The sequence below is a fragment of the Dasypus novemcinctus genome, chromosome 1, assembly GCF_030445035.2.
Source record: "Dasypus novemcinctus isolate mDasNov1 chromosome 1, mDasNov1.1.hap2, whole genome shotgun sequence".
Classification (NCBI taxonomy): Eukaryota; Metazoa; Chordata; class Mammalia; order Cingulata; family Dasypodidae; genus Dasypus; species Dasypus novemcinctus.
The window spans coordinates 75,713,895-75,741,866 of NC_080673.1; the positions used below are offsets into that span (position 1 = coordinate 75,713,895).

General features: G+C 36.1%; 1 protein-coding gene across 5 annotated transcripts in view; it reads right to left on the reverse strand.

Moving 5' to 3' along the window:
• The window catches only part of BLTP1 (bridge-like lipid transfer protein family member 1), a 244,407-nt gene that overhangs the window by 197,318 nt on the left and 19,117 nt on the right, over positions 1-27,972 (reverse strand). For all 5 annotated transcript variants that reach the window (XM_058293107.2, XM_058293097.2, XM_058293100.2 and 2 more), the window contains 6 exons: positions 27,776-27,854; positions 26,594-26,658; positions 17,566-17,752; positions 5,513-5,594; positions 3,922-4,115; positions 1,887-1,966 (listed from right to left, as the gene is read on the reverse strand). In XM_058293107.2, the coding sequence (XP_058149090.1) occupies positions 1,887-1,966; positions 3,922-4,115; positions 5,513-5,594; positions 17,566-17,752; positions 26,594-26,658; positions 27,776-27,854 (687 nt within the window). The remainder of the gene's footprint in view (positions 1-1,886; positions 1,967-3,921; positions 4,116-5,512; positions 5,595-17,565; positions 17,753-26,593; positions 26,659-27,775; positions 27,855-27,972) is intronic.

Sequence of the window (27,972 nt, forward strand, 5' to 3'; positions counted from 1 at the left end):
TTTTTTCAAATATTGACAAATTTCATTATAAAATATGTTAAAAATCACAATTTTTAATATCACCAAAGACCTTAATCAGAAAAGTCATTAACTACTGGGAAGCTATTATATTCAAAGTAGAAGATCCAAGTTTTCCAGAATTCTAATATTCAGTTGAAAGCTATGTTTGCATGTTATAAGTCCTTTCAAGTTAAAATGATTTTCCATGAAAAACAGAAATAGGGCAGCTTGCAACTCAATCCCTCAGGTGCTTTTTCACAGGACACAAATGGGCCTTAGTATGCAGCATAAGTGGTTTTAGTGTACTTCCCATTCAGTTACAATGAAAAAGAATTTAAGAGTAATGGTTTGATAAAAATTAATGGTAAGAGTTAATCAATTTTGATATTGCTTTATCTATACTGCATTAAATATCAAAAGCTCAGGTCTGAACTAAATATTTACTTAGGCAGTGGACTTGGCCCAGTGGTTAGGATGTCCATCTACCACATGGGAAGTCCACGGTTCAAACCCCAGGCCTCCTTGACCCATGTGCAGCTAGCCCAAGCGCAGTGCTGATGTGCGCAAGGAGTGCCCGCCACACAGGGGTGTCCCCCGCATCGGGGAGCCCCACGCGCAAGGAGTGCACCCCGTAAGGAGAGTTGCCCAGTGCGAAAAAAGTGCAGCCTGCCCAGGAATGGTGCCACCACACAGAGCTGACACAACAAGATGATGCAACAAAAAGAAACACAAGAGTCCCGTGCCACTGACAACAACAGAAGTGGACAAAGACGACGCAGCAAACAAATACAGAGAACAGACAACCGGGGTGGGGTGGGGGGGGGAAGGGGAGAGAAATAAATAAATAAATCTTTAAAAATAAATAAATAAATAAATATTTACTTAGGTTACATTGCAAATATGTTTCTGTTTTAATTTGCCTTGTTTGTAAAAGTAAGCAAATACACCACATATATTAACTTTGGTTTCTGCACTTTCCATGTGTTTGTGGGTAGAAAAATAATCAGTGTTTGTTTGTTTTTTAAAACAAAGCTACATATTGCCTAATTTAAAAAATTAACCAAGAACTTTTTTTAAATGAAACTGGAATTTTTTGTTTTATGGTGAGTATGCGACAGAAGAAAATACTTTTGGAGCTGCTACCTTGATTTATGCTAAAGCAAGTTTTTTTTTTAAAGCATCTTCAGTACAAAATTCAACAGGGTGAAAAAAGCAAATGATATCCTAGTTTTATTATAATAATTTTGACCTTGCAAACTCAGTGAAAGGTCACATCAACACCCAGGAATTCACAGGTCAGTTTGAGAACTGCTATCTTTAGACAGCTTCAAAAATTTATAAACCTTGGCTTTTGAGTCATTACTAACATATAAAAACCTATGTTTTTTTATTTTTTTGGGAGAGGGGAGAGGTTTGACATGAAACAAAAAGATCATAAATAGGAAAACAGAGCTAGAATCAAATGTTTAAAAATTTTAATACAGAAGCCACCTGTAAAGCATTTTAACTATCTGGATTTCGCTCCTTAAATTTTAAACCTCAGAACTATCATTATGATTTTTTCCCTAAGTTAAGATGAATTATCTTAACTATCACTACATTTTCTAAACTTTTTCACTCCTGGTTATTTTGCATTCTCAATTTTTGAGGTAATTCTTAAAAATGGAATTTGAGAAAGTTAATATATTGTTTGTTCTCTTTTAGTCTATAAATACTAAAGTAGTCTTCAATGTTTGAGAAATGACACACATTTTATAGGAGGTACTCTTATCATGTATTGATGTATATTTATTTCCTAAGTAAGAAAATTTAAAATATTATTAAACATCAGCATTTAAAAGAAAAACAGAATTATAGCTATGAAACATACTTTTAACAAAAATTACCTGGCTCATCCATGTAGTAGTAAATGTCCACATCATTTGATTGCATCACCACAAAACCTTCTCCCATTAATCTTGGTGGCCTATAAAAAGTGGGGGATGGGCAAATTAAATATATCTCCAGAAAGTATTGTTCAGTATCTTAGGTAATGTTCAAAATAAAAAGGAAAGGAAAAAAACAAAACATAAAACCAAAACATGTATCAAGAGTAGCATCTTGATAAGGGAAAAATATCTTTCACACAGAAAATCATTACACTAAATTATACCACAGTTGTGCTCTGTATTAGACTAAATAAGTAGAGGGAACTGAAAATTTTTTATCAGTGAATTAGTTAAAGAGGAAAAAAAGAAAAAAAAGCTTTGGTTTTATGAGAGAAACTGATTAAAACAAAGTTTAAATACAATAAAGGAATAATGACAACTGAAATAATCGTATTCTGCACATAGAACAAATGAAATTACATTTAAAAGCCAACCGTTTTATATAAATAACAATAAAAACTGAATAGAATATATCACTTTACCATATAATAAAGTATGACAATTCAGAAACATAAAGAAACAACTTTATAGTACCTATTTCTAAGAATACTTACATGATCAACTTGAGATAAGTTTAAAGCAAAATGCTAAACTCTATAATGAATATTTCTATGCCATCAGTTAATTCCTCACAAAACTATTAATCATTACCTCCTTTGATTTATCAACTCTTTTTGTCATATACTGCAATATTTTCTTCCATATAAAAATAAATTTAATTCTCAATTATTAGATAATAAGGCATATACACATTCAGGAATCTTCTAAATGTACTAAATCACAGAGGTTAATACTTAATCTCTTAAAGAGTTATTAGTCTCATGCTTTAAAAAGAATGCAAAATACAAGTTTAAATCTTTTAAACAAATGATTAATAGCAGAGCATATTTTCATTTTACTCTCTAGTAATTTTCACAAAATCCAGATTTATTCCATAGTATTACCTTTACCCATAATTATAGAGTTGTGTGCACAGCCCACATCCCAGAAATGCTTAGCAAAGTTCATGATCCTGGAGTGTGAGGCCAGGTAGGCCCACAGCCACGACAGTACTGAAGTATGGAAAACTCTCTCTATAATTCTAGCTGATTCCAAAGAATCTAATAGCAAGCCAGCAAGGACTAAAAAGGAATGATCATGTTTCTTATAATCTCATAAGACTTTACATTGCCTATGCACAAAAAGAAAGCTGAGATAATATAGTAAAGACTAATTTATATGGGCACTTAAATGACACAAATTCAACCAAAGAGTTTCCCTCACAAAAAAGAAGATTGAGAATAATGTAAAAATCGCAAGATCTCATCACCCCACTCATAAGCACGAGACCTGGAGTCTGATGGAAATTATGAATCCATTGTTCCATCAGGGTCCCAGTCCATTTGTGTGGAAGAATCCTACCACAACTTTGAGAGTCAGTCTATTGCAATCATTCATAAAATGTGTCCAGTTACTTCACTGAAGGAAAAAAGTCTCTGGAAAGCTAAGGGGGAAACTGACAGTTTAGGACTTAAAGAGATGCCAAGTAGGTCTCAAAACTGTACTACATTAACTTCAACAATCTTCCAAGAATAATTTTGATTCAATTTCCAACTCTGATTAACTCGAAATGGAACTCCAGTGTAATTAATCTGTTTAATTTACTAATGTTTAGTCCCTTCTGGGGAAAAAAAAAACCTACCTGTAAATGTGTATTTCCTAACATACATCATGGCTTAATTGCCCAAAATAAGTTTAACAAATATGAGAAGGAGGAGAAAGGGTAAAAAATAAAAGTTATAATCATACAGAAAAATATCTAAAAATAGAATTTATTAATATATAGCATATTCATCTATCTTATAAAGCAGGACAACACTGTTAACTGCTGTTATAGAGGAAAAAAACTAATTAATGCAAAACTTGCAGCACAGAAATTGAAAGAATACAAAAGGTTCTAGTTGATAATCTATTAGATATAAAAAGGTTATTTATTTTCACTAGTCTTGCTTACTCATCATTTTGAAGACCAACATATCTTGGACTAGGAACAAGCATGACTCGAACATTTTCAAGCTTTCCTTTCACAATATGCATAAATTGGTCAAGATGACTCGAAGGTGGTTTTGTAGTATAAGTTAAGAAAGCATCATCAAAGTTAATGCATAAAGTTTGAGGTTGGTAATGATTCCCGAAGGCCAAGCGTCCCTTTAAAAAAAAAGATAAGAGATATTATACCATGCTGTTCTGGTCACTTTTTTTCCTTTTAGCTGAAATAATAACAAGCATTTTTCAAGCAACAACTAAATGATTCCACTATATGCTATTTAAATTATTCTACTGGTCAATTTGAACATTGTTTAAAGAAATTTAAACACTTGTTCATGAACAGCCTGTGCTAAACCGTATTGGTTAATGGACAATAATTAACAGTAATATTGTATAATACTTTTGCAGAAATGACACAGAAGATATTGTATCAGTTGTAAGAGACAACAATAGGGAGGAATAAGGGTGTATGGGATTTTTCTTTGGAGTAATGAAAACATTCTAAAATTGACTGAGGTGACAGCATAACTCTGGTGAAAATAGAGAGCCAATGAGTACACACCTTCAACAGACTGTACAAAACATGGGACTGTATAACACAGGGAATCCAGTGGTGGAAGGATGGTTAACAGAACAGAAGGTGATGGTGGTTAACAGAACAAATAAGAGAACGTTCTCCTGATGAACTGTAACAAATATATAATACTAATATAGAATATTAATAACTGGGTGGGTTGGGGGGGAAATAAAACAAATGTAAGATAAGGGCTTTAGTTTGTAATTGGAATACTCTTTCATAGTTTATAACAAATGTTTCACAAAAATGCAAAGTGTTGGTGGGGGTGATGCATGGGAGTCGTGTATGTTGATATGCATGTTTGTGTTGTATGTTCACAACTTTTACTATACACTTATTGTTTATGTATGTGCATGTATGTATGATTCACTTCAATGAAATGTTATTAAAAAAACAGTAGTAGTATAGAAATCAGAACCAAAAAATCTACAAAATTACTATATTTTCTTAAGTGAAAATTACGTTTGCAAAAATAAATTCCTCAAATAAAACTTCTACATTATTAAGCCATAAACATTAATTGTGACAGAATTTACTTACTGTGGCGGTGGACTTGGCCCAGTGGTTAGGGCGTCCATGTACCACATGGGAGGTCCGCGGTTCAAACCCTGGGCCTCCTTGACCCATGTGGAGCTGGCCCATGCGCAGTGCTGATAAGTGCAAGGAGTGCTGTGCCACGCAGGGGTGTCCCCCGCGTAGGGAAGCCCCACGCGCAAGGTGTGCATCCCGTAAGGAGAGCCACCCAGCGAGAAAGAAAGTGCAGCCTGCCCAGGAATGGTGCTGCACACACAGAGAGCTGACACAACAAGATGACGCAACAAAAAGAAACACAGATTCCCGAGCCGCTGACAACAACAGAAGCGGACAAAGAAGAAGACACAGCAAATAGACACAGAGAACAGACAACCGGGGTAGGTGGGGAAGGGGAAACAAATAAATAAATAAATAAAATCTAAAAAAAAAAAAAGAATTTACTTACTGTGCTCACATTGACCTTTACGACTGGAATAAGTGATCTCCATGAAGAAGTAGGGTCTTGAGATTCTGTTTTCACTTTAACTCTGAGAAATATTAAGATAAGTAAGAAAAACTTAAATAACTGAGGAATAGATGGTTTCTTCCCAATATAGCTTATTAATATCAACCGTACCTTTCCAAACATTTCTGACAATTGACTGCCCCAGTAAACAAAGCAATGATCATCTAAGGAAATACTCATAGTACAAAAATGTCTCTGGGAATGCACTTATTCATATCAATTTTCAGAATTACAAGCTATAAAAATAAAACTATGATTTCAGAAAGACAAGCTATAATAACAAAACTATGAAGTTCACATATGTTGTCAATACATCTATCATTATGCCCATTACAAAGAGAATCAAAATTATTACCAAAACAATATATGATCAAGGTACATGTCACTCTGATGTTTTTCACTGTTTAAGCACTTTTTAAACATTCCACCTGGGTCCTTTTACTTTCCTTCCCCACCACATTCTGCCAAAATAATTTCCCTCAATAAAATGAAAATGATAGGTAAAGTAAGAAAAGGGAAATGAGCCATCAGCAAAGTGTACAAACTTTAGGAAATAAAAGTTTCACAGCAATTCATTAAAGATTTCAGAAGAAAACTTGAAGCCTCTCTCTTCAATAACCAGATGACTCCCAGATTACTCTTATGAGGCCATCTTCACTAAGGTGTCACCCAGCACTTAAAACTAAATTCAAAACTGACCTCACCACTTTCTAACCTCTTCTTTCTCCAAGGTTCCCTGACTCCACATGACTACTGCTCAAGTTAGAAATTTGGATTCACTCTTGACTTATCCATTTTGCTCATTCTCCACATCTGATCAGTCCCTGTATCTTTTTAATTCAATCTCCTAAGTATATCTGGAATCCATCCACTTCTCTTTCTCTCCACTGCTCTCAATTCAGTTGATGATCATCTCTTGCCTGAATTGTTACCACAGCCACCTAACAGCCTACCTACCCCAATTCTGTCCCCCATCACACTGTTGCCTTTGTCAATGTCTCATTTCCACTTCAAATAATCCATTCCAGCAAAAATAAACTACTTTTCTGTTTCCAATCATATATGACATTTCTTCTGTAAGGAATACTCTTTATTTCCTTCTTCGTCTGTTTAACTCTTTCATCCTTCAGGTCCAGCCCTCCCTGATCTTTTGGTGTATATCCACAGAATTCTATTCTGTCCCTAGAGTAACACTTTTTTGCACTATATTTGCATATTTACTGATCTAACTCCCCTTCTAGACCATAACTTCCCTCAGGACTTAATAGTCACCATATTCCCAGTACCCTGGCACCTCAGGAAAGTATCCATTTACATTTACTGGAGGAATAAATGCCATCTACTTATTTTTTCCTTGGGGATAGGAAGCACTGGGATTGACATAAATGGTTGAAGCAAATAATGAAGACATATGGAATGGTACAGGCAACATAATGTTAGCCATAAATCCTGTTTCTTAAATACCAAACTTTATTCAAAAAGTTCTTTATGAAACTCTGTGATTTGTAAAAATCAAAACCATTTTAATTTTAATAACATCTTCCTGTATTTTAACTAGAGATTCTTCTTTAATTTATATTTTCCCTTTATTACATCTAAAAACTGTTAAAGAAATGTCCATTTAAGGAACCATTCCATTTAATAATGAATTTCTAATTTATAATGACATTAATTTTCTATAGTTTACATTAAAATACAATAGATAGACCATTATACCTATTCTCAATATCATTTAATCTTTCTTTGGTAGTTCATTACTTCAGTGTATTTCTGTGCCAGCAATTTCCCCTTCCCTCTTGTCTTAGAAAAAGGTGTCCTTCTTCCTTTACAGGACAGCATCAACAACCTGTGCTTGCTTCCCATTCTTCAAGCCTTCCTCTATCAATCATCATACTCAGGACTACTCCTTTTGTTAACAAACACACACATGAAGAAAACAAATGGCTTCCTTAATCATTAACCCCTGAAATAAGCATTTCAATCTCTTCATTTTTCTGTAAATAATGGGGGTAGAAGGAATGGCAAAGGAATCTAAAGGAAAATCATTTCCTCAGCAGTGACTCATTCCTAAGTAATTTTATTTACACTGCCTTCCCGATAACTCTACAAAAGTAATTTTCAATGATCTAGTTGCCTTCTCTTAAGATTTTTTTCTGACTTCTAAGAGAAGATGCAACGTTGTTTTACTCCTTAAAACTTCTTCCCTGTTTTTGTGACAATTATTCTTTCATATTTTTCTCTGCTCTTTGTCTGTCTCTTGCCTTGTCAACAACATATGTACACAAAGATATGCCATACTGCATCATTTTTAAGAGTGATATATAGATACCAAGGTTAGACTGGTTATTTAAACTTTGACAAACCACTTGATGAATTTTATCTTGCCATTAAAATTATAGTTATTAACACTATAAAACACGCCAAAATTCTTACACACAATACTAACATCTAAGTGTAAAAAACAGGATGCAGAGGGTGGAGCCAAGATGACGTCAAAGTAAGGAGCTCCTGGAGTCAGCTAGTGAAACAGAGCGGTGGGTGGTCACCCAGAGCTACCTAAAGCACTTTTTGGCGGACCCAGGAGACCAGAGGAGTATCCTGCAACATCCTTGACAGTGTGGAAGGAGGAGACTACCCATCTGCACAGAAGAATCGAGAGTAGAGCCCTCCACACCGCAGAGATCGGTGCCCGTGGTGTGCAAGCCGCTTCGGGAGCTATTCCGTGGTTGGGGTAGGAAATCGCATTTCTCCCAACAAAAAAGAGACGAAAACACAGTGTGGCACCAACTTCAGCTACCGATTAGTGGATTCGGCGGGCTGAAGTAGAATCCTAGGAACAACTAAACTTTGAGCCTGTCCAGGTCAGAGGGAAGCTGATGGCCACCGTTCTGACTCCTCCCCGGGCACGAGGGGAAGTGGTGCTGACTGAAAATCAGTGCTTTTAAGGACCGGCTTCTTTCCACCCAGGTTGGGCTGCAGGTCTAGCCTAAACCCCAGTCCCACCTCCAGCAGGGAGAAAACTGGGGGGACCTGCACCACCCCTCTGGGAAGCTGCAAGCCAAGCAGCAGAGGCTGGTCCCCATCCTACCTTAGGGGCACAAGCTGCCTCAGAGGCTATTTCGTGGCTGGTGTTAAAAACTCCATTTCCCATAAACAGTGGAGGAAGAGACAGCTGTTCACTGACCTCAGCTACTGATTAGTGGACTCGGCTGGCTAAAGTATAATCCTAGAGCCAGCTAGGGTCTGAGCCTGTCCAAGTGGGGAAGAGTCCAGTAGCTGCCATCTTGACTCCGTCCCTGGCACAAGGGGCAGCATGGCTGACTGAAATCCAGTGACCTTAGGGATGGGCTTCTTTCTACCTAGAGCAGACTGCAGCCCTAGCCTAGGCTTCAGCCCCACCTCCAGCAGAGAGGTATATGGCAGGACCTGCGCGAGGCTCTCCAGGCAACTGCAAGTGTTCTCTGTTGGAAGAGGCTGAATAGTCGGGACAGCTGGGGCTGTATCCCGGCACCCCAAGAGAATAGGAGAAGAGCAGGGTATCCTCGGCCTCTCTGGGCAATGGCAGGAGTTTTCAGGCCACATAGATTTCGAGTGCCTTTGAGCCCATCCCCACCTCTATGCCCCCACAGGATCAAAGGGGGCTGGTGTTGCCTCAACCTCTCAGGGCAACAGTTTTTGGGCTACACAAATCTGACTGTTGGGCACCTGTGGGTCCACCTCCAACCCCAATAAGACAAGAGGTGGACTGTGTTTGCCCAGCCTTTTTAGGTAACTGCAGGTGCTTTTGGCTCACACAGCCTGGTCTGGTGGGTACTTGTGGATGCACCCTCACCCCCCAATAGGAAAGAAGGGGTCTGGTCTTTCCACAGCCATTTTGGGCCATAGCAGACCTTCAGCGTGCATGGACTGGACTATTGGACACCTATGAATCCACCCCCACCCCCAGTAGGCTAGGAGGGTTTGGTGTCTCCACAGCCTCTCTAGGCAACAGTGGGTACTTTCAGCCAACAGGTACTGAACTGTCGGGTGCCTGTGGATCAACTCCATGCCTTAAGAGGATGGAAGGGGTTGGTGTTTCCTCAACCTCTCCAGGCAATGGCAGGTATTCTCACCCTAAATGGACTGAACTGTTAAGTACCCAAAGAACCAGACCCACCACCCAGTAGGATAGAAGGTAGCTGGTGCTTCCTCAGCCTCTCTGGGCAATGGTGGGTACTTTCAGCCTACAGGACTCAACTGTAGAGCATTTGTGGTTCTGTTCCCACCCTTAAAGGACAGAAGGGACAGTACTCCCTAAGCCTCTAAGGACAACTACAGACATATGTGGTCCACAGAGATTAGATTGTTGAGCACTCAAGAGGGTCCACTCCCACCCCTGGCATGGAGTGGGTCTGGGGATACATCAGTTTACCTGAACAACTGTGGTCATTTTGAACACACACAGCATAGACTGCTGACCAAAACTATAGCTCCATCCCAGCCTAAGATAGGGGAGGAAAGGGTATGAAGCTTCATCAGTGTCTCCGGGCGACTACAGACAGTCTTGTGCCCAACTGGGTAAAGATGGGAAAAACTGCATCACTTCCTGGGGCAACATGGGCAGCTTCAGCCTCCATAGCTTACAGCACCTACTACATCCTTGGCTCCTACTACACAACCAGCAAGGGAGAAATGATAAGAATCCCTAAACTAAAAGGAGAAACTGCACCCAGAATAAATACATCTAGCAAGCCAGATGTGGAAACACACACACAAAAATTACAATCCATACCAAAAAATAGTAAGAAATGGCCCAATTAAAGGAAGAAGATAAGCCTGCAGATGACATAAAGGAGTTGAGACAACTAATCCAGATGTTCAAACAAATCTCCTTAATAAATTCAATGAGATGCCTAAAGAGATTAAGGATATTAAGAAGATACTGGATGAACACAAAGAAGAATTTGAAAGCATACATAGAAAAATAGCAGACCTTATGGGAATGAAAGATGCAATAAATGAAATTAAAAATAAACTGGAGGCATATAACAGCAGATTTGAGGAAGCAGAAGAAAAGATCGGTGAGCTCGAAGACATGCCCTCCAAAAGTGAACAAACAAAAGAACAGATGAAGAAAAGAATGGAAAAAATTGAACAGGGTCTCAGGGAACTAAATGGCAGCAAGATACATGCAAATATGCGTGTCATGAGTGTTCCAAAAGGAGAAGAGAAGGGAAAATGGACAGAAAGAATATTTGAAGAAATAATGGTGGAAAATTTCCCTACCCTAGTGAAGGACACAGATATCAATGTCCAAGAAGCACAACATAATCCCATCTGAATATATCCAAATAGAGAATTCTGAAAGCAGCAAGAGAAAAGCAATGCATAACATATGAGGGATACCCAATAAGATAAAGTTTTGATTTCTCATCAGAAACCATGGAGGCAAGAAGGCAGTGGTATGATATATGTAAGATACTCAGGAGAAAAACTGCCAGCCAAGGATTTTATACCCAGCAAGATTATCTTTTAAAAATGAGAGTGAGATTAGAATATTTATAGATAAACAGAAACAGAGAGTTTATAACAAAAAGACCAGCTTTGCAAGAAATACTAAAGGGCACGTTACAGCCTGAAAAGAAAAGACAGGAGAGAAAGGTCTGGAAGAGAGTCTATAAATGACAACTGTATCAGTAACAGTAACTAAAAGTGTCAAATATAAATATGAAATGACAGACAAAACGCAAAGATCAAAATGGATGAAATAACAACTGCCTTTACAGTAATAACATTGAATGTTAATGGATTAAACTTCCTAATCAAAAGACACAGACTGGCAGAATGAATAAGAAAATATAAGCCATGTATGTGTTGTCTGCAAGAGACTCACCTTAGACCCAAGGATACCAATAAATTGAAAGTGAGGTGGCGGACTTGGCCCAGTGGTTAGAGCGTCCGTCTACCACATGGGAGGTCCACGGTTCAAACCCCAGGTGTCCTTGACCCGTGTGGAGCTGGCCTGTGCGCAGTGCTGATGCGTGCAAGGAGTGCCGTGCCATGCAGGGGTGTCCCCCATATAGGGGAGCCCCACGCGCAAGGAGTGCGCCCCGTAAGGAGAGCCGCCCAGCGTGAAAGAAAGGGCAGCCTGCCCAGGAATGGTGCCGCACACATGGAGAGCTGACATAACAAGATGACACAACAAAAAGAAACACAGATTCCCGTGCCACTGACAACAGAAGCAGACAAAGAAGACACAGCAAATAGACACAGAGAACAGACAACCGGGGGAGGGGGAAAGGGAGAGAAATAAATAAATAAATCTTTAAAAAGAAAAAGAAAGTGAAAGGTTGGAAAAAGATATTCCACACATGCAGTAGCTATACTTATACAGATGATACAGACTTTAAAAGCAAAACTGTTATTAGAGACAAGGAAGGACATTACATATTAATAAAAGGGACGATTCACCAGGAAGAAATAACAATCATAAATGTATATGCCCCTAACCAGGATGCCCCAAGATACATGAGGCAAACACTGGCAAAACTGAAGGGAGAAATAGACATCTCCACAATAATAGTTGGAGACTTCAGTACACCACTCTCAGCATTGGATAGAACTGGGCAGAATATCAACAAAGAGAGCTTGAATATGATAAATGGACTAAACCTAATAGACATATACAGAACATTACACCCCAAAACAGCAGGATATACATTCTTTGCAAGTGCTCATGGATCTTTCTCCAGGATAGACCATATGTTGGGAAACAAAGCAGATCTCAATAAATTCAACAAAATTGAAATTACACAAAGCACTTTCTCTGATTGTAATGGAGTAAAGCTGGAAATCAACAAGTGGCAAATAAAGGGAAAATTCACATATATGGACATTCTTAAATAATCAGTGGGTCAAAGAAGAAATTTCAAGAGATAATCAGTAAATATCTCGAGATGAATGGCAATGAGAATACAACATATCAGAACCTATGGGATGCTGCAAAGGCAGTGTTGAAAGGAAAATTTATAGCCCTCCATGCTTACATTAAAAAAGAAGAGCTAAAATCAATGACCTAACTACACAGCTGTAGGAACTAGAAGAAGAACAGCAAGCTAATCCTAAAGCAAGTAAAAGGAATGAAATAACAAAGATCAGAGCAGAAATAAATGAAAGTGAGAACAAAAAAAAAAAAATAGAGAAAATTAACAAAACCAAAAGTTGGTTCTTTGAAAATATTAACAAAATCGACAAACCCTTAGCTAGACTGTCTAAGAAAAAAAGAGAGAAGATTCAAATAAATGAAATAAAAAATAAAAAGGGGAGCCTTACTACTGACTCCACAGAAATAAGGGAGATCATAAGAGTATACTATGAACAACTTTAGGCTAAAAAAACACAATGTAGATGAAATGGAAAAATTCCTAGGAATGTACAACCTATACTGACACTAGAAGAAATAGAAGACATCAACAAATCGATCACAAGGGAAGAGAATGACACAGTCATCAAACGGCTACCCAAAATGAAAAGCCCAGGACCAGACAGTTTCACAGGTGAATTCTACCAAGCATTCAAAGAAGATTTAATACCAATCTTACTCAAGCTCTTCCAAAAAATTCAACAAGAAGGAACACTACCAAACACATTCTCTGAAGCCAATATCACCCTAATACCAAGGCCAAATAAAGATATTACAAAAAAAGAAAATTACAGACCCATTTCTCTAATGAATACAGTTGCAAAAATCCTCAATAAAATACTTGCTAATCGAATCCAACAATACATTAAAAGAATTATCATCCATCATGATCAAGTGGGTTTTATACCAGGCATGCAAGGCTGGTTCAACACAAGAAAATCAATCAGAATAATCCACCACATGATCTTATCAATTGATGCAGAAAAGGCATTTGACACAATATAGCATCCTTTCTTGATAAAAGTACTACAAAAAATAGGAATTGAAGGAAATTTTCTCAACATGATAAAGGTCATATATGAAAAACCCACAGCTAACATTTCCTGTTGAGATCAGATGCCCACTCTCACCACTGTTGCTCAATATAGTGTGCTAGAGGTTCTAGCTAGAGCAATCAGGCAAGAAAAAGAAATAAAAGAGATCCAAATTGGAAAGGAAGAATTAAAACTTTCACTATTTGCAGATGATATGATGGTGTATCTAGAAAATCCAAAAAAATCTACAACAAAGCTGCTAGAGCTAATAAATGATTCCAGTAGAGTGTCAGGATACAAGCTCAATACGCAAAAAATCAGTGTTATTTCTATACACTAGTAATGCACAATCTGAGGAGGAAATCAGGAACAAAATTCCATTTATAATAGCAACTAAAAGAGTCAAATATTTAGGAATAAACTTAACCAAGGATGCAAAGCACTTGTATTCAGAAAACTATAATGCATTGCTGAAAGAAATAAAAAAGAGACCTAAATAATTGGAACAACATTCCATGCTCATGGATTGGAAGGCTAAATATCATTAATATGTCTACCCAAATTGATATATACATTCAATGCAATCCCAACAAAAATTCCACCAGCATTTTTTAAGCAAATGGAAAACACAATTATCAAATTTATCTAGAAGGGTAAGAAGCCCAAATAGCCAGAAACATCTTACAAAGGAAAAGAGAAGTTGGAGGACTCTCACTTCCAGACTTTAAATTATATTACCTAGCTACAGTGGTAAAAACAGCATGGTATTGGCATAAAGAGAGACACATAGACCAATGGAACCGAACTGATGGTTCAGAAACAGACCCTCACATCTACAGCCAAGTGATTTTTCACAAACCTGTCAAGCCCTCCCAGTTGGGGCAGAAGAGCTTATTCAACAAATGGTGTTGGGAGAACTGGACACCCATAGCTAAAAGAAAGAAAGAAGACCCCTATCTCACACCTTATACAAAAATTAACTCAAAATGGATCAAAGACCTAAATATAAAAGGAAGCACAATAAAGCTCCTAGAAGAAAATGTAGGGAAACATCTTCAAGACCTGGTGGCAGGTGGTGGATTCTTAAACCTTACACCAAAAGCATGAAGCAACAAAAGAAAACATGGATAAATGGGACCTCCTCAAACTTATAAACATTTCTGTGATTCAAAGGACTTCATGAAGAAGGTAAAAAGGCAGCCCAGTCAATGGGAGAAAATATTTGGAAACCACTTATCCAACAAGGGTTGATTTCCATTCTATATAAAGAGATCATACAACTCAACAATAAAAGAGGAAGCAATCCAATTAAAAAATGGGCAAAAGATTTAAATAGACATTTCTCCAAAGAGGAAATGCAAATTTCCAAAAAGCACAGGAAAAAATGTTCCATATCACTAGCTATTAGGGAAGTGCAAATTAAAACAACAATGAGATACCATCTAACACCACACGGAATGGCCATTATTTGAAAAAATTGACAAAAATAAGTGCTGCAGAGAATGTGGAGAAATAGGAACACTCCTTCACTGTTGGTGCGATTGTGAAATGGTGCGGCCTCTGTGGAAGACAGTTTGGTGGTTCCTCAGGAAGCTAAATATAGAACTGCCATATGATCCAGCAATTCCTCTATTAGGAATATATCCAGAAGAACTAAAAGCTATGACACAAATGGACATCTGCACACCACTGTTCACAGCGGCATTGTTCACAATTGCCAAAAGATGGAAACAATCCAAGTGTCCATCCACCAATGAATGGATAAACAAAATGTGGTATATACATACAATGGAATACTATGCTGCAATAAGAAGAAATGAAATTGGGACATATATAACATGGATGAATCTTGAAGACATTATACTAAGCAAAGTAAGCCAGACACAAAAGGACAAATATTGCATGGTCTCATTAATATGAACTAAATACAAATAATAAACACATGGAATTAAAACCTAGAGTATAGGTTATAAGGAGATAAGAGGAGGGTTGAGAAGAACTATGGATACTTAATATACGTAAAAGTTTTAATTAACTTCACTGTAAAATTGTGGAGATGGATAGAGCTGATAGTAACACATTATAGTGAATAACAACTGGTTTATAAATGGGATTGTGACTGTAAAAGGTAGTCTGGGGAAGAAAATGTCAATAGAAAGAAAGCTAAGAAATAATCTAGGGACTGAATAACACAGTGAACTCAGAGGAGGTTAAGAATTTTGGTTAATGGGGCACCTTAACTACAAGAGAGTCCTTCTGTTAGCTAGAGCAGAATGTACATCACTATTGCAGGGTGATTGGAATATGGAAAAACATGGGAAAACTACAACTGGTGTGACCTATAGACTGTGGTTAACAGCAATTCTATAATATTCTTGCATCAATGCCAAGCTGCAGTGTGTTGATAATGGAGGTATATGGAAAAAATGTGCCAAATGTACACTATGGACTATGATTGGTGGTTAACAGTCTGATGATATTATCTCATCATCTGTAACAAATGTTCCACCAGGGTGCAGAGTTGTTTGGGAAACCTACACATCTGCAGGATTGTTTTGCAAGTTCACAATATCTGTAACAAAAATACATTAAAAAAAAAAATAGTATGGGTTGGGGGAAAAATACAACAAATGTAAGATAAGGAATATAGTTGGTAGTAATATTTTGATGATGCTCTTGCATGGTTTGTAACAAATGTTTCATACCAATGCAAAGAGTTGATGGAGGGGTGATGTATGAGACCCATGTGATGTTATGTATGTTTATTTTGTAAGTTCACAATCTTTACTATACACTTATTGTTGATGTGTATTCATGTATGAATGATATACTTCAACAGCAAAAAAAATGGATCCAATATTATTACAACTCCATGAAGGTATGTACAAAAAGATAACTTCCAATTATATATCTAAAATTCTGACCTATCTTCTCCCAATAGCTTCACAACCTTAACTGAGAGCAGAACATCTCCACCTGGACATCCTTCACTCATTCCAAATTCAGTCCAAACTCCAAACCTCAACTACTTATCTTTTTCTCCAGAAGACTCTCCTCTAGACTCACTGAGATTTAGGTTTTTTCTTTTTCTATTACAAAGACTCAAAAAAGCTTACTGTATTCACTGTTTTCTTTCTAGTTTTTAATTATTATTTTCAATTATTAAATGTACAAAATAATGTTTAAAAAAAAAATTTACTCTAATTTTTCTGTTTATCCTTCCTCCCTCCAACCCAACCACTACAGATAATCTATTTCTAAGCTGCTCTTCTTCCATGGTGTATCCTGTACCTCTCACTTCCTTTCTACTGCTACCGGTATCACCTTATTAAGACCTTTCTCAACTAACCAGGCCATGTCTTGTCCAAATAGCAATATATCTCATTTAACCAACTGTCTTCAGGTTTTTGTAACTTTTCTATACCAGGGGTCGGCAAACTTTCCCTGTAAAGGACCTGAGTGTAAATATTTTAGGCTTTCTGAGCCATTTGGTTTCTGTCCCAACCATTCCAACTCTTCCACTATAATACAAAAACAGGCACAGACAGTATGTAAACAAATGGGCATGGATATGTTCCAGTAAAACTTTACAAAACCAAGCAGTGGGCTGGGTTTGGCCTGTGGGTCAAAGTTTGTAAACCCCTGGTACAAAACAATACTGTAAAGAATAATTCTATATAGAATAATAGAATACACACTGTATGAGCCCGAACATAATCTTTTAAAACACTCAAAAGGTATACATGCACCTTATATATGTCTGTGTATATATATATTTATGCACATGCATTCAGAAGGATAAAAACCAAATTAATAACTTTAATTACCAATGTGAAAGGAAACAGAATTGGTAAGAATGGTGGAACAGGACTTTTTTTAAAAAATTACATAATTCTGTATTACTTGAATTTTTGAAGAATTATATAGTTATTTATGTAGCTCAAAGTTTTCCTCTACATAGAAAGATTATGCTGTATTCAGGAGAACAGAGACAATGACACTCTGATAAGGGCAAATATTTAAACGTTGACTAATAAAATTCATGTGCGATACTGAACCTTTCAATTTTGGACTGGGTTCTTGCTCTTCCATTTTCCTGTGTTTTATCATCCTCTTTCTTGGATGGAATTATTGTTGGCTCCAAACCAAACAATTCTTGAAGGCGTCCGTAAAGAGCTGAACGATTGTAGACATGAAATTCAAAGTCATTGACTGTGATGTATAATCTGGTTTCTGCCTTTGGATCTATATACAAGGTATTAAAAAAAAAAAGAGGTTTTAGTCAATTACCATCTTTCACAGCTTAGTAACTCAAATGACATTAAAAAAAGAATTGTATGATATAGAGAAGTATATTAAATATAAAACACTAGCAAAACAATGAAAAAAGAAAAGAAAAGGTTTTAGTTTTCTTTCCCAGCTAAGTAACTCAACTGACATTAAAAAAAGAATCACATGATATAGAGAAGTATATTAAATACAAAACACTAGCAAAACAAGAAAAAAGTTGATGTTACTCACGCATTTTAGTTTACCACTCTAAAAACAACTTGAATTTCTGGACTCTGATTGTATAATGACTAAATTTTAAAATTTTATGTTAAGATCAGTAAAGTATCATTTACAGGGCAAAAGTAAAATTTTATCCAAATATAGCCATACGTTTACGCTAAAACATACATAAAATATTCAAATAAAGGTACATTTAAACACCATTATTAGGAAACTTTTGTGTTACAAAAACTAGGATTTTTCATGAACACTAATTTGTTTTTAAAAATACATGATACTAAAACAAAGGTTTTATGGATTACAGGTTTCAAACAAAATTTTATCAAATAGTCAAATTAAGTATAAGAAGTAATAGTAATTAACATCATCTACAAGATGATCTTTCTACAAGATGATGTTTCTATGAAGGAAATAAGAGTTCATCTCTTCCCAAACAGAGGAAAATAATACACATTATATGTCAACCAGAGAGTCAGAAGAAATTCAGCAAATTCAATTGAAAACAAATTAAAATTAGACATGACTTGTTAGAAAAGTATGATTTAAAATAAATGGGTAGAGAGAATTTTTATTAGCCTTCATTTTAGTAGCTTATGGTATGATTTAAATGTGAAGCATATATACTTGAGTAAAATATCCCATTTCACCAAAATCAATTTCTTCCTAAGTTACTAGCAGAAAGACATGAAATGTCAAATGCTTCAAATAAAGGCAAATTTTAGTTTAAACAAATGAAAAAACACTGCAATGGATATTTCAAAAATAAACTAAGGAAAAGAAATCAGCAGTATTCATTTTTCACACAGTAATATTTTTATTTATACTCCAAACTAGTTTTTTTAACCTCATTACTTCTAAAGGCAATTGAGAAAGAAAAAAGAAAATCTCAATCCTTCAAAAAAAATTAATGTTTAGGTACTATAACTATCCTGATATTTTTAAAATATCTCTTTGACCTATTTTCCCTCCTGTCTCTTCAGATTTATTATATGACTGTTAGCTAAGACAGCCTCTAAAGTATTACATCAATTTTATACCTCTTTTACTTAAAAGTTAATATTAAAACACTGGTTTTAAATATATATAAATTATTCTAAGATCTGATAGGGCTAAATATTATTACATATTTTAAACACGTAAATCAAACTCTACCACACATTAGGTTTTATTTGTTTTATTTTAGTATTTTTAAAGATTTATTTTTTATTTATTTCTCTCCACCCCTGTTATCTGCTCTCTGTGTCCATCTGCTGTGTGCTCTTCTGTATCCACTGGCATTCTTGTCAGTGGCCTGGAAATCTGTTTCTTTTTGTTGCGTCATCTTGCTGCGTCAGTTCTCCATGCATGCAGCGCCACTCCTGGGTGGGCTGCACTTTTTTTGTGCAGGGCAGCTCTCCTTGCGGGGCACACTTCTTGTGCATGGGACGCCCCTGCATGGCACAGCATTCCTTGCACACAGCAGCACTGCACATGGGCCAGCTTACCACACAGGTCAGGAGGCCCTGGGTTCAAACTCTGGACCCTCCATATGGCAGGCAGACGTTCTATCAGTTGAGCCACATCTGCTTCCCACACATTAGGTTATAAACTTTTCCTCATAATAACATACATCTCACACATGTCTGGTCAAACTTATTTTCCTACCCAGACCTACCTCATGATAGTCCCCATATCATTCTAAGTGAGTCTATCTTTACAATTGCTCTGGGCAAAAAACTTGGACTGTTCCATCCCACATCAAAGCCTGTAAAATATCCTTTCAACAACTAAGAATAACAAACAAAATAGACCTTAGCTTAGAATTTTTGAAAACCCCAGTATATAGAAGCCTAAAAAATGCAAAATGAAGTATTTTTCTCTTCCCAGGTTGATGTATTCAAGTAGGAATTAATTATTATACAATTCCCCAAGCCATAAAAAGCTCAGAATCAAAATTTACCTCAAAAGTCATTTAAGTCATTTGTTTTCAAATTCACCTACTGAACAGTTACCAATGATCCCTGAATACATACACCCATATCATTGGGAATATTGTTTAAAGGCTGGTATTTGGGCTGCAGAAGCTCAAAAATAAAAATAAAGAACCTTAGCTACTCCTAACTGAATCAGCAGTGATGAATAAACAAATGCTGATTGTACAAAAATGGAAATACAAATACTCTCAATTTCATCTCTAACCTGTTGGATATGCACAACTCATTCTCTTCATTCAATATAACTGACTTGATAGGAGTATGACAACATTAATTTATGTGACACCAAGGCATAAAGATGTAGGTATTAATTTCTGAAAGTATTATGATAACACGATTAACACTAAATACTTTAACACTGCAATACCCTTTCAACATTCCTTATCCCATTTTCCTTGCTTTACTACTATTTTTTTTTGCATTGCTAGTTTTGTCTGCCTCTCCCTATTAGAATGAAAACTCCATGAAAGAGGTCTTACTTGTGGTACTTACTATTATATCTCTGATGCCTAAAATAGTGACTGGTATACAAGAGGTACTCAAAAAATATTTGTTAAATCAGTGAATAGAAATAATACATGGTTATTTTAAAATTTTAAGTAGGACTAAACAACATGACTGAACCACTATTTGTTTCCAAAACTCATTTTCTAAGCACTCTACTCACACAATCTCATTTAATCTGCACAAAAACCCTAGAAGGAGCACAAGGTTACACAACTAGCAAGAAGTAGACTGGAGATCAGGTTCTAAAAACACTGGCTCTTAATCACAAAACAAAATTGCATATCAATTATATTAATGAATGTGACTGTTACAAAGCAAAAATTAAATATTAGTGCTCAAAAACAAATTTTTAGAAAGACTGCAGTTATTACTTTATATCTTATGAAAAATTTATCAATATTTAAAGCTTACCTGCAATATTTAAAATTGTAAAATTCTAGTAACACTAGATTTCTCATTGACATTTACATCTCTTAAGGAATTTAGAAAGGAGTTTTTATGGCTTCATTCATTCTGACTGTATAAGGCATCAAAGTGAAAACTTTAATTTATATATAGTTTTAAAAAGGTATACTCCATTGACTCTTTCACATCTTCTCTCTACACTAAGGTTGCTCTATTCCTGAAAGCAGATATTTTGTTTCTTAAACTTTGTAAATCTCCTTATCAACTAATATGATGGCATTCACATAATGGGCTCCCAAAAATATATTTTAAAATAAAATGCCTAAAAGACACAAGCTATAGACATAGAAGGCTCTTGATTTAACAAGCAGTTAATTTACGGAGCAAAAGAATAAATGAATGTTGTAGAACAGCTCAAGTCTCCTGAGCAAACAGCTAATTGAGACTTCTTGTTTTCCATTTGGAAACTAGGAAAAAGGCACTTAATTACGTAACTAGGACACATGCTCTTTGTAGTAAAAAAAAAAAGTTCAAGTAGAGAAGCACTGCAAGCCCTTATAATATTTAGAATCAATACTTGGTAAAAAGCCAAAATAGTCTACTACCTTTTAAAAGTTGTTAACTGTTAACTTAAATAAAATTTACATGCTATAAATTTCAAAAGTACGAGATTATATCAGACTAAAACTTCTAAGAGTCAAAGTAACAGAAAGGGGCATGTTTTACCATCATCTTTCCACTTCTTAATAGTGCAAACATTTCTTCTGGATAAAATTGATGCATTTTTCTTACTCAGATAAGTATTCACTTAAATACTATGATATAAATATATCATCATACGTTAAGAGGTAAACAGTCTTGCTATGTAATTACTTTCCAAAAAAAATAGCTTAAGATCAACTATTCTAAAAACAAAATAAAGATTTTTGACAAATGTACTCAACTAATTGGCTTTGAGCCAACATATTTCTACAGATCACTGATTGTATGATCTAGGGATAACTGTGTAACAAAAACTTCTTTGGCAAACAAATTAGGCATTTTCTGTTTTCTTTTTCTTTCTCTTTTTTAAATACATTTTATACAGTGGACTATTAGGATTGCAAATCTAATACTGTTCCTGGCTAAAATTATTCCAACCAAGAGCTATGGCATAGAATTTGGGGGCTGATTGATCCCTCTTTTCTGCTAGTAAAGAAGTTGTAAATCTTCGTAACAAAAATCTTGGCCTTACCCATAGATAATTCTCAGCCATTCTTCTTAAAGGTCTGGATGGACATCTATCCACTCAGGCACATACCCTGGTTAGGCTTCTGACTCTCCCACCAAGAAATATCAACCATCTACTTTCTGCTTGGTTAGTTGTCAAAACACATGAGTCTGCTTATTAACCAGCATGAAAGAATACCTGGATTATAAAGTCATATTAGAAGTCTCTATTGTCCAAAAACTTAATTTATAGGTCACTCATTCCCCTATGTATTATATTCTAAATTCTGTCCTGGAAATCAAGTTAGACTGATAATGTACTTAGACCAAACTACTTATTCCTGCATTGCTACTTGGTATTGTGCCTTTACCTTCAAAAGGTATGACTACAGGCATATTATTAAGGACACTGTCCTCTAAAATACAGTATTTTCTTTAAAAGCACTGTATTATTCAGCCAAATGGGTGCTGATGCAAAATATCAGAAATCTCCTGGCCATTATAAAGGGTATGTATTTGGGGTAGGAGCTTACACTTACCAGGCCAATAAGCATAAGTTACTTCCCTCATAAAAGTCTATTTTCACGTGTTGGAACAAGATGGCTACCAATGTCCATGAGGGTTCAGGCTTCCTGGGTTCCCTCTGGACTCAGCTCTTCTGTTTTCTCCACAAGATCAGCTGTAGACTAAGAAGCTCTCTAGACTTTGCCTCTCTCCACACGGTCAGCTGTGAACAGCTCTGTCTCTCTCCCTGGGGTTTCTGCCCTGTCTAAGGCGCCATCTCTATTCCTCTATGTTCTTCTCCTGGCTCAAGTCTTCTCTTCCCAGGGCTTCCTTCTCTTTGCTCTGTGTGCCTACTTCTTTGGGCTCCAGCTTAAGACTTCAGCAACAAATTCCAATGTCAAAACTCCAACATCAAAAACCTTCAACTCTGTCCTTTGCCAAGCCTTTTACTTGTGAATCCCCACCCACCACCCACCGAGGGGTGGGGACTCAACACCCTAATGATGAGGGCCAGTGAAAGCCCTAGTCATAACTTAATCACACCCAGATACAGACCAGATTACAAACATAATCCAATATCTGTTTTTGGAATTTGTAACCATATCAATCTGCTACAAGCACCTAGAAGAAAAATTTCTCTAACCATTCACCAAAGCTGTACCACTTTTGGGAAATACATAAATTCAAATGACTAATTATTTACTCATAGGTAAAACTATAAGTAATTAGTAATTATAAAAATGATAACTGATGAGTCTACCAACTTCTCCTAATGTTACCATAAAATGGAGGTGAAGGGTATTTTTTTCCCTAATGACCACTGGCACATACAAAGTGAAAAAGAAGACACAGCAACTTAATTTAAATTTTATTTACGTATTAAAAAGAACATAAAGTATCCAAAAATTTTTAAATTTCTATCAAGTTTATGGGCAATTACATAGGAAAAGCAGAGAGACACATAAATACACTAACAATAAAAGAGTGACAAATGAAATTCAAGACACTAAAATAAATGAGAGAGGATACTCAGGGGCCAATAATTGAGCTATATATATTTAAACTAGGAGGTATGACTCTGAAGTAATGATTACATTTCCTATGTCCTCTGAAATAAGCTAAATCCATGTCACTCTCCTTCCTTTAATGGCTGTGAGTGCCAAGTGTTCAAGATCCTCTCAAATACAACCTCCAAAGCATTCCTTATTATTTCTTTACCTTATATTTATAACCAAATTATAACCAAATTGAATTATTTGCTAATCCCTAAACACACCTAGGTTTCCAACCTCAATACCATTGGTCAAACCAGTAATTCAATTGAGCTACCCTCACCTCAACTCCACCCTTGCCTTACATAATCCTACTCAGTGTCATCACCAAGTATGCTGCTCATAAATGGGGATTTCAAGGAAGGAAGGAGGGCCCAACAGTGGGCTCGTGATACTAATGGTTACACTTTTGAGTCTATACACCTGCAATAAGAACAAGGCCTAGAGTAGCATTGTGCCTGGGGGTTTCCTCCTGACAGCCTGCATGTTACTCAAATGTGGCCACTCTCAAAGCCAAACTCAGCGTGTCGATGCGATGCACTCCCCCCAGCGTGGGACATGACACCCAGGGATGAGCCTCCCTGGCACCGAGGGATCACTACCACATACCGGCTGAAGAAGCAACTAGAAAATGACCTTGAATTAAAGATTCAATGCGGAACAGCAGAATATACCTGTCTACATATAATAACATGACTTCGGGAAGCTGTTTGACCTAATGTAAGGGGGAAATGGAAAGGAGAAATGAGATTATAAGGCTGTGAGTCTCTAAAAAAGAGTCTGGAGGTTGTCAGAAGGAATACCCCTATGTACAACTGAACAGAGTCTAAGAGACAGATAAGGTAGATACAACCCCAGGTATTGGTTCTTTTGAGGGATAAAGAGACCCACGGGTTCTATGGTCATGGCAGAAGGGGTTCACTGCCATGACAGATAGCCCTTCTTTGGAGCTGGTGTTTCTGCGTGATGGAATTGGACTCAGAGGGGATCTCTTTTCACAAGACTTGCATGCTACTTTATTGGAATTGTAGTTGGTGCTGGGTTTAAGATATATGTAGGGGATTTGAATCTCTGGACTGATAATATGACACCCAGGTCCAGAGCCTCAACAGACTTCAGCTCCTACACTTTGATTTATTGGACTTACTCCACTCAGCTAACATGGAGTTGAAGAAGGTCAACCACCACAACATGGAGCCTAGAGTGTCTACAACTGGAAGCGGGAGGAGTGCATCCAGTACCCATATGGAATCTAAGCCCTCACTTGACATAGATGTGCAATGGACACAACCAATCCAATGTCCACAGAGAAAATGTGGAATGGGTGTGGGAACGGTAGCCATGGTGGCTGCTGGGTGTGGGGAACGGGAGGAAGAGATGAGATGTGGAGGCGTTTTTGGGACGTGGAGTTGTCCTGGATAGTGCTTCACGGACAATTACGGGACATTATAGATCCCCCCAGGGCCCACTGGATGGAACGTGAGAGAGTCTGGGCTATGATGTGGACCATTGACTATGGGGTGCAGTGATGCTCAGAGATGAACTTACCAGGTGCAATGGATGTGTCATGATGATGGGAGAGAGTGTTGCTGTGGGGGGAGTGGGGGGCGGGGGCGGTGGGGTTGAATGGGACCTCATATTTTTCATAATGTAATTAAAAAATAATAATAAATAATTTAAAAAAATAAAAAAAATAAATAAATGGGGATTTCATAACAGCTCTCTGTGACAGGCCTCATCTATAATATATTAGAACAGCAGGTCTCAAAGTATGGCCAAAGATTTATAGGTGGCCTAAAACCCTTTCCAAAACTATTTTCATAATAATACTAAGATACTTGGCTTTTCCACAATCATCATCCCATGAGTAGACAGTGGATTTTTCAAAGGCAACATAGCATATGTACATCAACAGTTTGAAAACAGAAGTAGAGATGAGAAAAGATCTTCTATTAAGACACTAAAGCAATCTGCAAAACAATGCTACTCTTCTCACTCTTTTTTTTCTTGAAAGCAGAAGCAGAGATGAGAAAAGATCTATTAAGACACTGAAGAAATCTGCAAAAATGTGGAACAATGCTACTCTTCTCACTTTTTTTCACTTTAGAAAACAGTTATTTTTCATTTAAAATGTTATTTACTATGTAATGGGTTTATTTTTAATAAATTAAAAACCAAATGTTTCTAAAATTCTCAGATTTAATTTTTAAGCCAATATATTTTGATAGATAGAATTCACATAAACAACAGCTCTTTAGGGTCCTCAACAAATTAAAAGAATGTTAACAGTTCCTGAGATGAATAAGTTTACTATTGTATTAATAGAAAGTATAAACAGGGTTTACTCTCCCCTGGAATCCACTGGTGATGGTTAATGCAGACTAAAAAGATTAGGAGCAGAGACAGGAGGACCTGAAGGTTTATGAAATAAAGATCTAGGGTAAAAACTCTAAGATGAGGTAAGGCTCTGAGGAGAAACATAAACCCAGAAGGAAGCCCGGTATCTCCATTTCTTCTTTTCTGTTCATCCTTACATAGATAAATAAGAACAAGTAGCAGTCTTAGAAGTATGAAGAAAGGTATAGAGGCTGAAAAGTATGAGGTTTGTTAGTAGAATCATTAGAGCACTACAGAGGCCAGTTTAACCAAAGATATAGTGGGAGGTAAGTCTAGACATAGAGGTAGAGGTCATACTGAAGAAAATCATGAATAAATAACAGGATGAAGAATCTAAACTTAACAGGCAACATGAAAAGCCACTGAAGGATTTTGACCAGAGTGGTGATAAAATTAAAGTTTTTAAAAACTCCAGAGTTTTAAAAAATATTTTCATCTATTACAAAATGTAAAAGATTTCGATATTCACAAATGAAAATCTGATAAAATGAATGAATATTTATAGCACATGAAAAAATGAAACTCACCATGTTGTTTCTGTTTTGGGTTATACATTTTCCACCACCGAAAAATGATAAATCCATCTTGAATTCTAAGCAAAGTAAATTACAAAAATGAGAATTTAAGTAACAATTACTTAACTCATTTCTTTGTTATAAAAGGCATAACTGATAATGAATAAGGATATACAGAAAATTAATAAAAGGACACTGATGTACCTAAATACACATCTTTTGGAGAACTAAGAGTTGTTATGTTTCATAATCTTTCGGTTGAAAAAGGAAAAGAAGCTTTGCAAGCTCTAAATTAAAATCTTCTAATTAGGCAAAATTTATTGTCAGATTTCATTTAACAAGAAAATGAAGTGCTAACAGAGAAACTATTTTTTCTAAATAATATTTTCTAAACAGGGTAAAATTATATAAACAAAAAGCCAAATCATTAAAGAGGGATAGGTTAGCATACTGAGAGAAAACTTTTAAAGATATTCTTTCTTTTCTGAAAATCCTCTATCACCCTCATATGCCCAAAGAATAAACTTAGCTTTTATTTTTTTACTTTTAATTTTAGAATAATTTTAGACTCACATAGAAGTTGCCTCCCAATATATTAAATAAGACCCTAGTACATCTCACCTAATTTAAAATTTTCAAATTTTAAGAACACAAATATTAGGGTAGATTTTTCTTTCAAGATTTATGGAAAAGGGAGTATTTCAAACATATTAATTATCATTTTTCATTCTATTCAGATTCATGTTTCCTTCATAGAGTAAAATTAGAGTTGCTAACAGATGCTAACCAATTCTAAAAACTTATTAACTCTAATAAGGAGATAATAGATGAGAGCTATTAAAATCCCTTACCCCCATATTATTAACAAATGACCACCAAAGATCCTACAACAGAAATGGTCAGATAATTTAAGGGTTCAATTTTTCATTTAGGATATAAATGTGATCATTATTCATTTCCATGACCTGCTGTTCAATAAACATTTGCAAGGCCAAACCTTAGCTAAATTAATTCATTGATAAAAACACTGTAAAACATCAACTGACTAGGTATGATTTACTGAAAAACTAATGCTGTTTTATGGTTTTATTTGAAGAAACAAGTCATATAAAATAAGGTTTATCATAGAGAAACTTTACAATATTTCTAATTTGTGTTGTATTTCAATGGGTTCTTTTTTATTTATTTTTTTACCTGATAGACATGTCTTCTGTAATGTAATAGATTTCACGAACCATGACTTTTCCAGAAAGAACAGAGAAAGAGAAGGAACCTGTTGTAGGAAAAAACAGTAGCAATTAATATAATTGTTTTGATAGATGGCAGAGTCTTTAAAGCATCGAATAATCTTCATTTATTCAGTAATTAAATGCTCTCTTCCCACTCTCTTC